Genomic DNA, 13,268 nt, shown 5'->3' with positions numbered 1-13,268 from the left:
AATGTTGTGCATGACGATGGATAGGATAGGGGAAGAACGGGCTGTGAGGTGAGAGAGAGGAAGACAAAGGAAGAATGGTAGTTGGATAAAGCGGGGGGTTTTCTTTAGTCCAACCTTTGATAGGTAGTTGCATACTTACCTGTTGGTTGGCATAGAATTTTTGATGATTTGGAAAGCTTGGAGTAATTGTACTCATACCTCTAAATCAAGTGTTGGTTGGCATAGGTGGTCTTTAGATGTTGACTCTTCAGGTTTGGGAAATATAAAGGTGGAACTACGTTTGTTGTCACTATGATCATAGAGATGTTATATGTGCTCTTATATGTGGTGGAACTAGTTACGTTTTAACAAAGGTTGTACATGATCCTGACATGACTCAATCACATGAGTAAGATGTTTCATCAGAAATTTATTTCATGGTTGGAGAAAATTATTTTATTGAGATTTTAAGCTATGCATACATATGAGCTTAATGTGCAATTTTGTACGAAGTTTAAGGAAAAATCATAATTATGACTAAAATTGTTAACAGACTCCATCACACAAATTAAATGATTGTCCAAAAAAAGAAAAAGAAAATGCCATGAGAAAACAAAAAAATATGGTATAATACGACAGCATGTTCGATGATGGCCAACTAAAAATTGTAATGTCTTAACCATCCCTCTCAGCTTCTTATCTTCTTTTATCCCCATCCAAATCAATTGTTTACTGATTGTGTACTGGAGAACTCCACAAATCTCACGCGCCATTCGGAATAGTTGTAAACACACTACAAATTGATTTATCTATTAGAAAATTAAATATAAATCCTAATTATTACAAATGCTACGACAAGTCACACGTGCATCAATTACTAACAATAACTTAAGTGAATTCAACAATGTATTTACGGTTATCAACCAATCACGTACTCAAAGCTGACTTCAAAAAGATTACGTAGCGAACAACACCACGTTTCTCTTTCTGTCAAACAATTCATACATAAGTCACTTTACTTCTTGCCTTCATCTCTTACAGAGGACATTTGTCGAACATTCCAAATCGCTATACTCAAAGAATGCCTACATAACAGTTAAGTTATCATAAATAACAACATGGTTAGTAAAGGCAATAACTTGCACTCGATGTTGTTTGGGTTAAAACTGGAATTTTGGGCTCAAAAGGAAGTCAACCCAGAAGAAGGTCTAGAAGGAAGGAAGTCCAAGGCTCAGCCGAAGCCCAAAAAGAGGAAGATGCCCTTTTCCCGACTAAGTGAAGATCACTTGAGCGACTTACTCACCTTCCTAGAAGTCAAGTGGTGTAAACTAGTCAGCCAATCAGCCTAAAAGTACTTTACAATGGCAGTACAAGTAAAAAGCTGATGAGTCAATACAAGTAAAAAGCTGATGAGTCACTACCCTTCAGCTGCATTCAGGCAAGATCGATGCTACATGCAACCAAGTCAAATCATCTATAAAAAGGGAAAGAGAAATCAGAGATAAACACACTCAATCAAACAAACAAATACACAAACTGTGCTCAATCCAGATTTGCATACAAAGCTGTAGTCAGCATCAAGCCTTCATCATTTTCAGGATCAACCCTCACCAAAAACCCTTTGTAAAAGCTCTGCTACCTTGTCTAAATCTTGTTGTAGTATCGATTCCCTCATGTAAACTCATCTCTCAATCTCCTCTTCTAGCACTCAAACCCTTTGTAAATCACAAAGAGAGGAAGTTGCAAGACGATCAGCCTTGCCCAACAAGGTGAAACCTTACTCGACCTTCTTTGTTCTGTCTTTTCATTCATAAATCTAGTAATATAATGTATACTTCCATCTATATCCAAGTTATTTCTAGCAAGTTTATGATTAAAAGGTGTCTTGGTTTTTGAATATGGTCGGTTTAATGGTGCCCAACCATGTAAAAGTAAAGTTGGAATCTGCACTCATATTGACTAGATCTAAGTTCTAACCTTTCGGGTATATAAGATTGATCAATCAAAAGTCCTTGGTCTCAAGGCATAAAAAAGAACTTTATGTGGACTTAACCTATCCACGACAATCCTTGATACAAGAAGTCCGAAGTTACTTGGGGCGCATGTAATCAGCTTATTTCGTGGTTTTACTTCTGTTATATTATGATTGCCACAGAACGCTTGAGTATAAAATTAATTCTGATGGGAAACCTCAAGGCCTATACCTAAGGCCCTACAAAGGCACCTATCTGAGTTCGTTCTGCTCTTCGAGCTCGGGTGATAAAATATAACAGTTGTAATACTTCTGCAACAATAAAACAATCACTATATGTTCGAGTACTTGGTTAGTTTTGATTGCGAGCCTCAAGGTCTACACCTAAGGCCCTACAAAGACACATTTCATAGCTAACTTGGTCTCTCGAGCATAGACAATTAAACTAAACATCTGTTTTACATCTGTCATGCTAAAGATGGCAATGGCACGCCTGAACACCTCAAGTTAATTTTGATTGTGAGCCTCAAGGCCTACACATAAGGCCCCACAAAGGCACATTTCAGAATTAATTTTGTCCTTCTCTTACAGCCCGCCAAAAGCAGAAGCCCGACAGACAATATCAACCGGCGCCAACCTCTTGGGGAGCTGTGTGCTAGTTGGCCAGGAAACGTCCCCATTGAAAATTCCTCTAGACGAACATATGTTATATTATGTAAATCCATCATTGCATGCACATGTGCCTGACTAACGCTATAAAACATTTGTCGATTAATACAATAACAACCGGTGTCAACCTCTTGGGGAGCTGTGTGCTAGTTGGCCAGGAAACGTCTCCATCGAAAATTCCTCTAGACGAACATATGTTATATTATGTAAATCCATCATTGCATGCACATGTGCCTGACTAACGCTATAAAACATTTGTCGATTAATACTGTAATGATAAGAATCATGTGCTACCATTGCTTCACACTGCATTTTATTGCACGTGGTTAAGGTGGTGGCGTGCGACAGATATCGAACAAGAAAGTAATAAACTAATTGGACGGCCATAGTAGATCCCAATTCCATCTTTTCCTACAGTACTCTGAAGTTGGCAGGCAATTATCCTTTGATGTATTTTAATTAATTTTCTGAGAGGGGACTGTCATTATCCAGGAATTAAAAAGTAGCTGTGTTATTTGACTAATTGAGACTCATAGTCAAACTAGCTAAGTAGTTCAGTCTATTTATTATAGTGGGATGAAATATAAAACTCAATTGAAAGAACTGAAAATTAAGATATTGACATATAATTACAAACTATAAGAGAATGAAAATATAATTAATTAGTATTTGAGTGTCGAAATATGAATATATTAAAGGAAATTTTAACTTCTGGTACCGTTCACTTTAAAGAAAAATTATATTTTTACACTAAAAAGTCAATCGTGGTACTATTTACTTTACCTTTTATTTTTATTTTTATCATTAAAACTTAAGATTTTCAAATATTTTTAATTAGTTTTCCATATATTTTAAATACATGTAAACAATTGTAGGAAAATTTCTTTTTTATATTGAAATGTAAATTGCTCTTTCCTTGTCAATGACATGAGCAAGTCATATTAGTTAGTACTAGCCTTCATGCATGCGCGTGAGGGCGTGCAGAAGACATTTTTTGAATCACGGCGTGCTACGTGCAACTTACACGTTTTAAATTTATTTATATGCATAAATTGACAAAATAAAAGTCAAATATTTGAAGTAAATGAATAATTTTATATTATGCTAGAAGAAACCCCTTATAAATCAATTAAAGAACCGGAATTCACATAATAAAATCGGTTTCTATATAATTTACATTAAGAATAGAGAAAATAATATTTAATAAACAATTGATTGAATCACATTATTGCTAACTCATTATGAGGCTAAGCCTACCTCCTCCCCTTAGTGTGATAATACCGTTTGCTTAAAAAAAACAATAATTTGACAATTAATTTAATAACATTATTATTCGTGTACGAAAGACCTTATTTATAAAGAAAATAATATTTAATAAATAACTTATTGAATCACATTATTGCTAGCCTATTATAAAGTACTAATTTAAAAAAAAAAACTTTACTAATTTATCACCGGCACTACGCGCCTCTTAAGATGTTTTGACCACAATATTCATGATTTTCCTTATTTTTTATTATATTTTTCTTTCCCCCTTCACGTGGGCACCATCAACTTTCACTTATCCTTCCATTTTTTTATTCTTTTCTCTCTTCTCACTTATATTTATATTATATTTTATGATACCAAACTACCAAATTACCCCTGCATTATTTGATATATTATATTGGGTTGCTTTTGGATTTTTTTGGTTGAGGGGCATTTTCATCCTTTTATTTTTGTAGAAGCCTTGACACCAAAAGAGCCTTCTGGCTTTATATATAGATAAATGCTCGTGTGAAAATACTTTTAGATGAACGTTTTAATGAAAATAATTTCAAAACCAATCTTTTTCACTTCAAGTGCTTATGTATAATCATGTAGTTTCCAATGAGCTCGGATGAGTGTTAATGTCTATCTATTGCTTTTCGATTGTAATACTTAGATCTATTTTACAAGAACCCTTTTGAGACCGAGTTCTTCCTAATAGGTATTTGTAATGTCATTTTATCAATGAATGAAATATCGTAATCTTCTTTAAAAGAAAAAACAACTTCCAGGTATTTTAAGAAAATGATAAAAACACATTTATTTTTAACTTCTCACACACCTTTGTTAAATCTTGTCAATTGATTGTTTGATTTGTCCAATCCGATGGCCAAATATTAAGAGGTGTGTGAAAAACTAAACAGAGTGTGTTAAAATCACCTCCCTTTATTTCGAAAGCCCTTTCAAACGAACTTAAAATGTGTTTACTCTTTCTTTTTGCACCCGAGTCTGATTTTTTTTTTTAGCCTAACAAACCAGGTTCCACAATTTGGACTTGGAGGTTTTAGGCAAACAAACTGGAAAGGATAAAGACACAACCCATTGGGCTAGGTCAGATGAGCCCATGAGAAGTGGAACGACTTCCTCTCGAGATAGGGAAGACATTTTCCAGAACACATGGAAGAAAGGCGCCCACTGACCAGAAAGTAAAAATCACGAGAGTTTGCTACTTGCAGAAATCAGGAATATATTATTCGAGATAAAGGGATTTGAATTATCCTTTGACATAGCATAGACAGCAGCGGAACTATAACGAAAACAAAAGTATTGTATCAGACCTTTATAAGGTGCATGCAAGAGAACAAGTTTCAGCAACACTTAAATCTACATAGGCGATATAATACTCGCTATGCAGGTTGAGATACTGTAATCTACATAGGGTGAACGGCGCTGCTGCTATTCAAAAACCATGAATTTTGATGTGCTCCTTCTTAACAATGCCGGCCTGTTTAAATGAACACGTGAAGTTGGCAAGTTAAATACATGAACCAATTGCAAATTCGTGGTTGTGGCGACTTAATAGAAAACCAGACACAAAGCGTTACCTGCACAAGAAAGGAGGAAACATTCTTTCTCTGGTCCCCCTGAAGTTGTATGACCTGCAACCATGCAACAGTGACTTATAAAGCTTTGTTTTTAAGGACAAAGGTCCGAAGCTGTGAATATTCGTCCAAATGTTGGCTGATGTCTAATAAACAAGAAGCTCGTACAACACGGAAAATATGAAACGTGCAAACATAATATTTGCAAGGTGTACAATCACCCTACACATGCAGCAATTCTACTTTTGAGCACATCACATTAGCAACAATCATCATGGTACGGAAACAATGCATGTTGAAATACTAAAGGACGGGAACAAACCTGGCCTAACTCAGGATCCTCAACGACAGTACCATTACAACAGAACTCTTTCTTGAGGTCCTTTAGTATCTTATTGTAGCTGTATTCCTTCTTCAATCCTTGTACAGTAGTCAGGCTTTTCCTCCCGTTGCGCTGCTGTACACGGACATGCACATACTCCTTTGTCCCTGCACCTGAGTTCTCAGCATTTGCATCAGCAAAGGGATCTGCCCGTACACACAATCCACAAGGACACAACAAAACATCAGTAAGTCACCCTTTTAAAATTCCTTGCAAGTACGATCCTTCCTATAAATCATACCATGCATCTAAATGAAATTAGCTTTTAAGAAAATAACTTTACCAAAAGCAGATGGGACCTGGGTGTCGAATTCAGACATGAAACTTGACTGTTGGAGGTAGAAGATCAAGTAACCAGCAAAAGTGATTTTTCTTGAACAGCAATATAAAATCTGTTCCACAAAAGGGTAAAAACCCGATCGGCTTAATATATGTATATAAAATATAAAAAAAGCACAATTTGATAATTCCATCGTATTGTAGGACATAAGGAACCTCAACAATTACCAAAGTAAATATATACCCAAATTACACATCCAAACATATAGAAACATAAGAGGAAACGTACGCTTGGGAGCAATGCAGAGCAACTTTTTTATTTTTTTTAGGAATTAGATTTTGATCCAACGGCTACAATTATTAAAACTGTTAGAGGAACTCCCTGTTTGTAGTTGTTGAATCAAAATCCAACGACCCATGTTGTCCGATCAGGAGAATCCCAAGGTTTTGGGTTGGAGAGGATCCAATTCCTTTTTTTTAGTGTCAATGACGCCACCTTTTTTATAATACAAAGCCAGAATTTGATATTTTCATGATATTACGGGGACAGGGGGACAAGAAAGCCTCAACATTACCAAAGTACATATCTTTAATCAATACAAAAATCATGATCCAATTCCATAAACAACCCAGCTCATGTAAATTACCAATAACTCATATTTTAATTACAAAAACTAAATCAGAAACTACAATCCATTCCTCAAGCTAAGCAATAAATCAAACATAACCTGAAAAATGGTAATTCCAATCAAACAGTAACAAGGTAAAAGAAAAAAAAAATTACCTGATTTGCAGAGAGGGTGAATCCAAACAAGGGACAGAGGGAAGAGACAGAAAAAGGGATGAGGAAAAGGGAGAGTGGGTGGAGGGGTTTATATAGGATAAGAAAGAGTCGTGCAAACAGCACAAAACTCGGGGTTTTACTTTATTCTTTGACGCCAAAATGCACCGCCAAGTTTCGTTTTATCGTTGGTGTACACTTGTTTTCTTTTTTTGATTTTGTGGGGGAAATTTACCTCCTTAATAAAGATGATTTAAGGTTTCGATTTTCTGCCAAAATTACTAATTCTATTTCTCTTCAGAAAAGTTAACAAACTTAGTGTGTGTGTATATATGTAGCTTCTAATTTTTAGTAACCAACAAGAAGGTTGTTATTTTTTTGAAAATTCACTAATTTACCTACATTCTTCATTGCTAGCATAATTGAATGTTGTCATTGTTACTAAAATACAGGTAAATTTTCCTAATTGTTATTTTAAAAATTCACTAATTTACCTACATTCTTTTGTTACAAGCTAATTTATCCGCATTTTTGTAGTACATACTAATTCACCAATCTACTTATTAATTTACCTATACAAATAATATATAATTACTTATAATATCCAAAGTAATCATATACATTTTTTCTTTACAATATCACGCCTATGAGGTAGGTAAATTATTTTTACAGTATTTCTAGTCTAAGTGGGTACTAACATATAGATAGGTAAATTATTTTCTATCAAAAGAAAAAAATACAACCATTATTGTGTATAATTTTTTTGACCCAAATTATTTGTCCATGTTTCAACGTAAAACACCATAATATTTTTATTTATATTATATATTGCATGATAATAAGGTAAGTTAGTTCCACGATAAAATAATTGTTAGTAAAAAAATTTGAGATAAGAAAGCCTAATCAAATAATAGGTTAATTGACATTTAATTGCATTGTAAACCTAACCCACGTTACACTCTATGAAGGTATTTTAGGAACACGATAATTATAAAAACTGACATACCAAGCTTGTTAAGGAAATTTGCTTTGTTGGACTCTAGTAAATAGGGTTTAAGTCTGAAAAAATAAAGATGATGGGTTTTAAGTGAGAGAAAATAAGTTTTAAGGGGAAACTCTCATTTTCAGTTGATTTTTTAATGACTGGGCAAGTCAAGATGTAACGAATGCACATGTACACCAATTGCTTAAAAAGTGCGAAATAGAATTGGTAGATTTATTTTTAGAAAATTCTTTCACACTACATAGCTTTAAATGTTATAAGCATTTTATTTTTATTTTTTTTACATAAATGAGGATAATTGGTGGCAAGTCACAGTTATTCACTCATTCTGTGCTCTGAGAGGCTATGGGGAATTTCACCCTATATGTGGTCATAGTCAAGCAGACTCACCAACTCATAGCATTGAATTACTTGAATAGGTTTGAATTATTATTTTTTATTATGGTCCTGTGAATTCAGATCATCTAATACTCTTAACATTTAATGCTATGCATGGAAATGGAAGAAATTCATGTTTTGTTACGATTTAAGAATCCGAGCCCTTGGAAGTTTGTTATTATTATCTTTCATTCTATTTACATGGGGTATGTTTTAGATGAGTTTATAAGATCTAAGGAATTGATGTTAAAATATGAAGGAATGGACCACAAAATTTAGCATAGAGAGGATTAGGAAAAGCCTCTGTGAGTATTACTTAAATTAAATATGTGATATGGTTGTTGATGATTGTGCTATTATTTAAATATTGATTAACGTGCTTATTTTATATTGGTGTCATATCACATAATCAAATGTATTTTAAAAATTTAGTCTAGTCTATCTAACATTACTCAAATTAAAATACAGATACTTGCTCTTCTCATTTTTTTTGCATCTTATTGAGGGTGTATTCAATGGAGATTTTGAAAGACCTTAATAGATTTATAAAATCTATGAATTTTGACCGAGTTTAATTGATTTATATAGATTCTTTCTATGTAAAATATTTGTACGAAATCTCTTTGATTCCATCGAATTCCCCAACTTTTTAAAATCCTTTAAAATCAACTTCTAATTAACTACACCTAAAATGTTTTTTTTAAAATTTATTATTATTAAAGAGATGAGGAGGGTTTGCAACTATTACAATAATTAAGGGAAGAGGTAATTTTGAACCCTGAACATATGGTAGAAATCTAACACTCTATACACTAAGATATTGGATCACATGCTATACACCTCGAATGTTATAATTTCCTTTAAAGTTTCAATTGAATACACTTAAGTTTTCAGAGAATTGCTTAGAATCTTTATCAAATATCCTAAATCTATAAAAAGAATTAAAGTTTCTTAAAACTTTCAATTAAATACACCCTTTAATTTTATTGACAACGTATTTTAACAAAAAAAATTAAAATGACAGAAATATGAATGATGCAATTTTATAAACCCCTCGCCGACGTCTCTCATTTTCTCCATCGCTTGATTCTCATTTTCTCCATCGCTTGATTCGATTCAGTCTCTGCTTTTCAGGTACTTGTCCTTCTCGTCCTCCTCACTGTTTTCTGGGATATGAATTCTTTCTCGTTATGTTTGTTTGAGTGATCGAATAATCAAATATAGTTTCTTTCAGATTTGCATTGGTTCATATGAATTAGTAGCCTCTAATTTTTGTTATAGGACATATAATTTTAATGTTACGGTCATTTTGTGCAATGTTGGTTGTCTACGGAATTGGGTCACCGGTGGATTTATGATAATTAGTGACAATTTGAAGTCTATATTGTGTACCGACGATATTCTAAACTACTCTAATTTATAAGACAGTGATTCGAACTGTGGTGCAGGGGATGGAACTGTTGGAAGGTGTTTTTTTATTGGAAGCAAAGGTTTTGGATCCAATAGAGTTATGCTTTGGTGGTTAATGTAGTTGCTTTCAGTTCCCAAGTGTTGTACTTATTGATATGTTTTCTGATTGACTCATTGGGGTTTTGTTCACACTGTGGAGAAGATGTGATTTTGTGTAAAAATTGGAACCAAAAGGAAATTATGGCGCTGAGGAAGAAACTGTGGGAGAGTTCCGATTTCAATGGAAAATTTGTGTACAGCTTTTCAAGGTATTACAGTTCAAACAAGGTGGACTTAAGGAAGCTAAAGCCTATGATTCATAATAAAATCCAAAACCCGGCTAAGGATTACCCAATGCTGGCCATGATACCGGTAGCCCAGGAGGTCATGGAGTGCCGGAGACTCGTTATGCAAGGTGTCTCTACTCTCCTCAAAATGGTGCCCGTTCTGGCCTGCAAGTAAATCCCTTATGTCCCAAGTTGCTTTTAAGAGGATTCATATGAACTTTTTCTTATTTGGAATAATTAGACCACTTTTTGCTATTTTTGAGAGCTGCACAATCTATAGTTTTCAAATTAGATTTAGTCTAATTTAGCTTCCATTCCATCCCTACTGCTTTTATTGAACAATTTTTGTGGTGGAAAAGAAAGGCCAACTTTTTTATCTATATCTTACTTTTGCATGTTCTATCCATAGGCGAGAAAGGCCACTTAATTCAGACTTCTTGTGGGTTCAAACGTCGTGGCAAGAATAAAGTTTGAATGGATAGTTGGTGGTTTGAAAGATGTGCTTGTTCCAGTAGAGGCATTTCACCTCAAGCACATGTTCCAGGATGTTATAAAACACCATCAGAGGTTTGACCTTGAACGTGTTCCTGCAGTTGTCGAGCTATGCTGGCAAGCAGGGGAGAATGATATTATGATGGAAATCATTTAAATTGGAACTTTGAAAGTGAGTGTGTTGGCGTTAACGGAGCTGAGTCTTTGTTACCCGATGAACTGATTCTGGTTGCCAGTGAAACTTTGAGGGCATGGGAAATTCTTAGAAATGGCATGGAGAAGTTGCTGAAGGTTTATCCAGCGAAAGTCTGTAGACATTATTTAGAAGTTCGTTTTGGGCTATCTGGACATAAGGCTTCATGGAGTTTTCAAGTATGAGAGTGAGCAGGGAATCCACTTTTGGAGAAGAGCAAATGTGGATGATCTTGTGCCTTCAAAGAGTGTATGGCGGTGGCAGCCTCAGGATCCTCAAGTACCTTCGAATGAAGGGAAGGGATTTTATGGGCATGCTCCTGCAATGATAAAACTATGTACACAAGCAGGTGTCATTGCACCCCCCAAAGTATCACTGCATGATGAAACTGCAGGGTGTAAGTACCACACTTGGAGATCAAAGGTTGTTCCACTTGAATAGTAAAATGAAAATGTCGATTAATTCCAAGGTAGAAAATTGAGCCTAGCAGAAACTCCCCAGGATTGTCAGATCACAGATGTGCGTAGAATTGCTTATAGTTGTAACATTTGATCTGAAATGGGAAAATGAACCTCATAGAAGCTCCCGTAAGACTGTCTGATCTTCATTATTGAGAATGATTGTAATTTCAGATGAATGACTACGAAGTTCGAGATGGCTGGCAATATCAACTGAGCACGTATTGCCCCCCTTCACTTCATGATAAAGGTGAGCAAATTTGTAGCTTTGCTCTAGCTATGGACATAGAACAAGAATGCATAGTAGAAAGAGTGAAAGCAAGAAAGGAATAACAAATCATTGAAATGTCTAACGGAACTGATGCTTATTAATTATGCTCCTCTATAGATTTTCAGAACTGACTAGTTTACGATTGATTTTCAGCTATGGAATAATTACTATTCTTGTGCATATCGGCATCCACTGCGATAGACCGTCACTTCGAACAAATATCTGGAATCTCCATCTTCCACACCATGCCATTTTTTAGGCTGCAGTTGTCTATCCATCTCTCTTACTTTATTTGATCGACAATGCACGATTGCTACCATATAAAGGATTTCAGGTTCGTAGAACCTCACTCCCCTGTATCACCTTACAATGACTGGTAAAGAATGGTTTTTAAGTTCAAAATTTTGGTACTAGTCATGTCCAAACCCAATTATTCCATCGTTCTACATGTATGTTGAATCATTTAAAAAGCATAAATTTTGATCACGAGCATGATTCAGGAAGGATATGCTGCCCCTAGTCCCCCACCACACACGCGCGCACACACCACTTACATGCAGTGTTCTAAAAAATTTCGTCTAGATCTTGCCTAGGCGCTTGGGGGCTAGCCACCGCCCGACTAATCCTTAGGCGTTTGAAAATTAAAAAAGGGCACTTAGACCTGCCTAGCCTAGGTCGCGACTTTCATTTAGACAGAAAATATATATCTTTCATTTTGTATTTTATTTTTTCAATAAGTGTAAAAGACTTGTTAAATACTTAAATGAACACGCATTATATGATTGCTCCCTATGTATTTAATATGTTATATATCTTTATAATCTATGTGTCATTCTATTTTGCAATTTATGTATCCCAATATTATTATTTATTGTTTTAGTTATAAGTAGACATTTGTTTATATGTTATATAACAAATTTAATTAAAAATTAAAAAAAAGGGCCTACGCCCCCGTCTAGGCACAAGACCCTTGATCTACTCTCAACTAGCGCCTAATGCTTTTTAGAACATTGCTTGCATGGTAGTAAAACTCCGTTTTCAAGTCCTTGGTCCATTTCCGTTGCAATGGAAGAGAATGGGACATCCCTACTCATTTCTCATGTCCATACCTATTTCAAAAAAATATGCAGATCTGGTTTATGTGTCCGCCCTCTTGCGTTCATTCTCCAATTTCTCTTCCTGTATGTAGATTTGAATATTGCCTTGCTTATTAAAGGAAAAAAAAAATCAACAAATATCAAGCAGTTAAAATATAACTTGAAGTGTATAATATGAGTCTGTTACCAACTTAGAAATCTAGGAAAACCTAGTAGAACATGTCTGTAACTCTCTGACGGGTGACTAGTAGGTAGATGTGGCAAATTAACCTATTGGGTTGTTAATTGGTGCCTTTAAAACCTATTTAATTTGATATCATCATAATATATAGGTGAGACTGATAGTGTTTTCCGGCAGAGTCAAGTATAAGGCTCGAGTGAGCTATAGCATAGGGAGAGTTTTAGTTCTTTAAGCTAAAAAATATTAGTTATTTGGGTTATTTTATGATTTTTGATTGTCCTAAACCACGCAACAAATGAAAGTCTGAATCTTAGAGTTGCTTTTGGGAAAGTAAGAGTTAATAAATATTAAAAAATCATCACTTTAACAAATATTAAAATTTACTAGTAATAAATTAAAACTTTCATACCACATACGGTCCCTTATTTTATTTCTTTGAAAGTTTTGAGGGCTATAAGCTAAGGAAATAGACTATAAATTTCTTACTTCAAATTATTACTTTCAAGTTTACTATTGTATAACTTTCTATAGGCAACAAAAAGATTGAG

At 34.5% G+C, this 13,268-nt stretch overlaps 1 protein-coding gene and 1 pseudogene across 1 annotated transcript; one reads left to right on the top strand and one right to left on the bottom strand.

Annotated features, from left to right (window-relative positions):
- Window positions 1-5,097: 5,097 nt before the first annotated feature.
- LOC126612256 (protein translation factor SUI1 homolog) lies at window positions 5,098-7,020 on the bottom strand. The gene is made up of 5 exons (XM_050280630.1): window positions 6,915-7,020; window positions 6,135-6,243; window positions 5,792-5,997; window positions 5,473-5,526; window positions 5,098-5,372 (listed from the first exon to the last, which is right to left on the bottom strand). The coding sequence occupies exons 2-5, from the start codon at window positions 6,169-6,171 to the stop codon at window positions 5,328-5,330; spliced, it is 342 nt and encodes a 113-aa protein (XP_050136587.1). The 5' UTR covers window positions 6,172-6,243; window positions 6,915-7,020; the 3' UTR covers window positions 5,098-5,327.
- A 2,188-nt stretch (window positions 7,021-9,208) lies between these two features.
- LOC126612255 (APO protein 4, mitochondrial-like) lies at window positions 9,209-12,226 on the top strand (annotated as a pseudogene).
- Window positions 12,227-13,268: the final 1,042 nt, after the last annotated feature.

The sequence above is a fragment of the Malus sylvestris genome, chromosome 17 (assembly GCF_916048215.2).
Source record: "Malus sylvestris chromosome 17, drMalSylv7.2, whole genome shotgun sequence".
NCBI lineage: Eukaryota > Viridiplantae > Streptophyta > Magnoliopsida > Rosales > Rosaceae > Malus > Malus sylvestris.
Note: the sequence above shows the minus strand (reverse complement) of the source record. Positions and strands in the feature narration are given on the sequence as shown.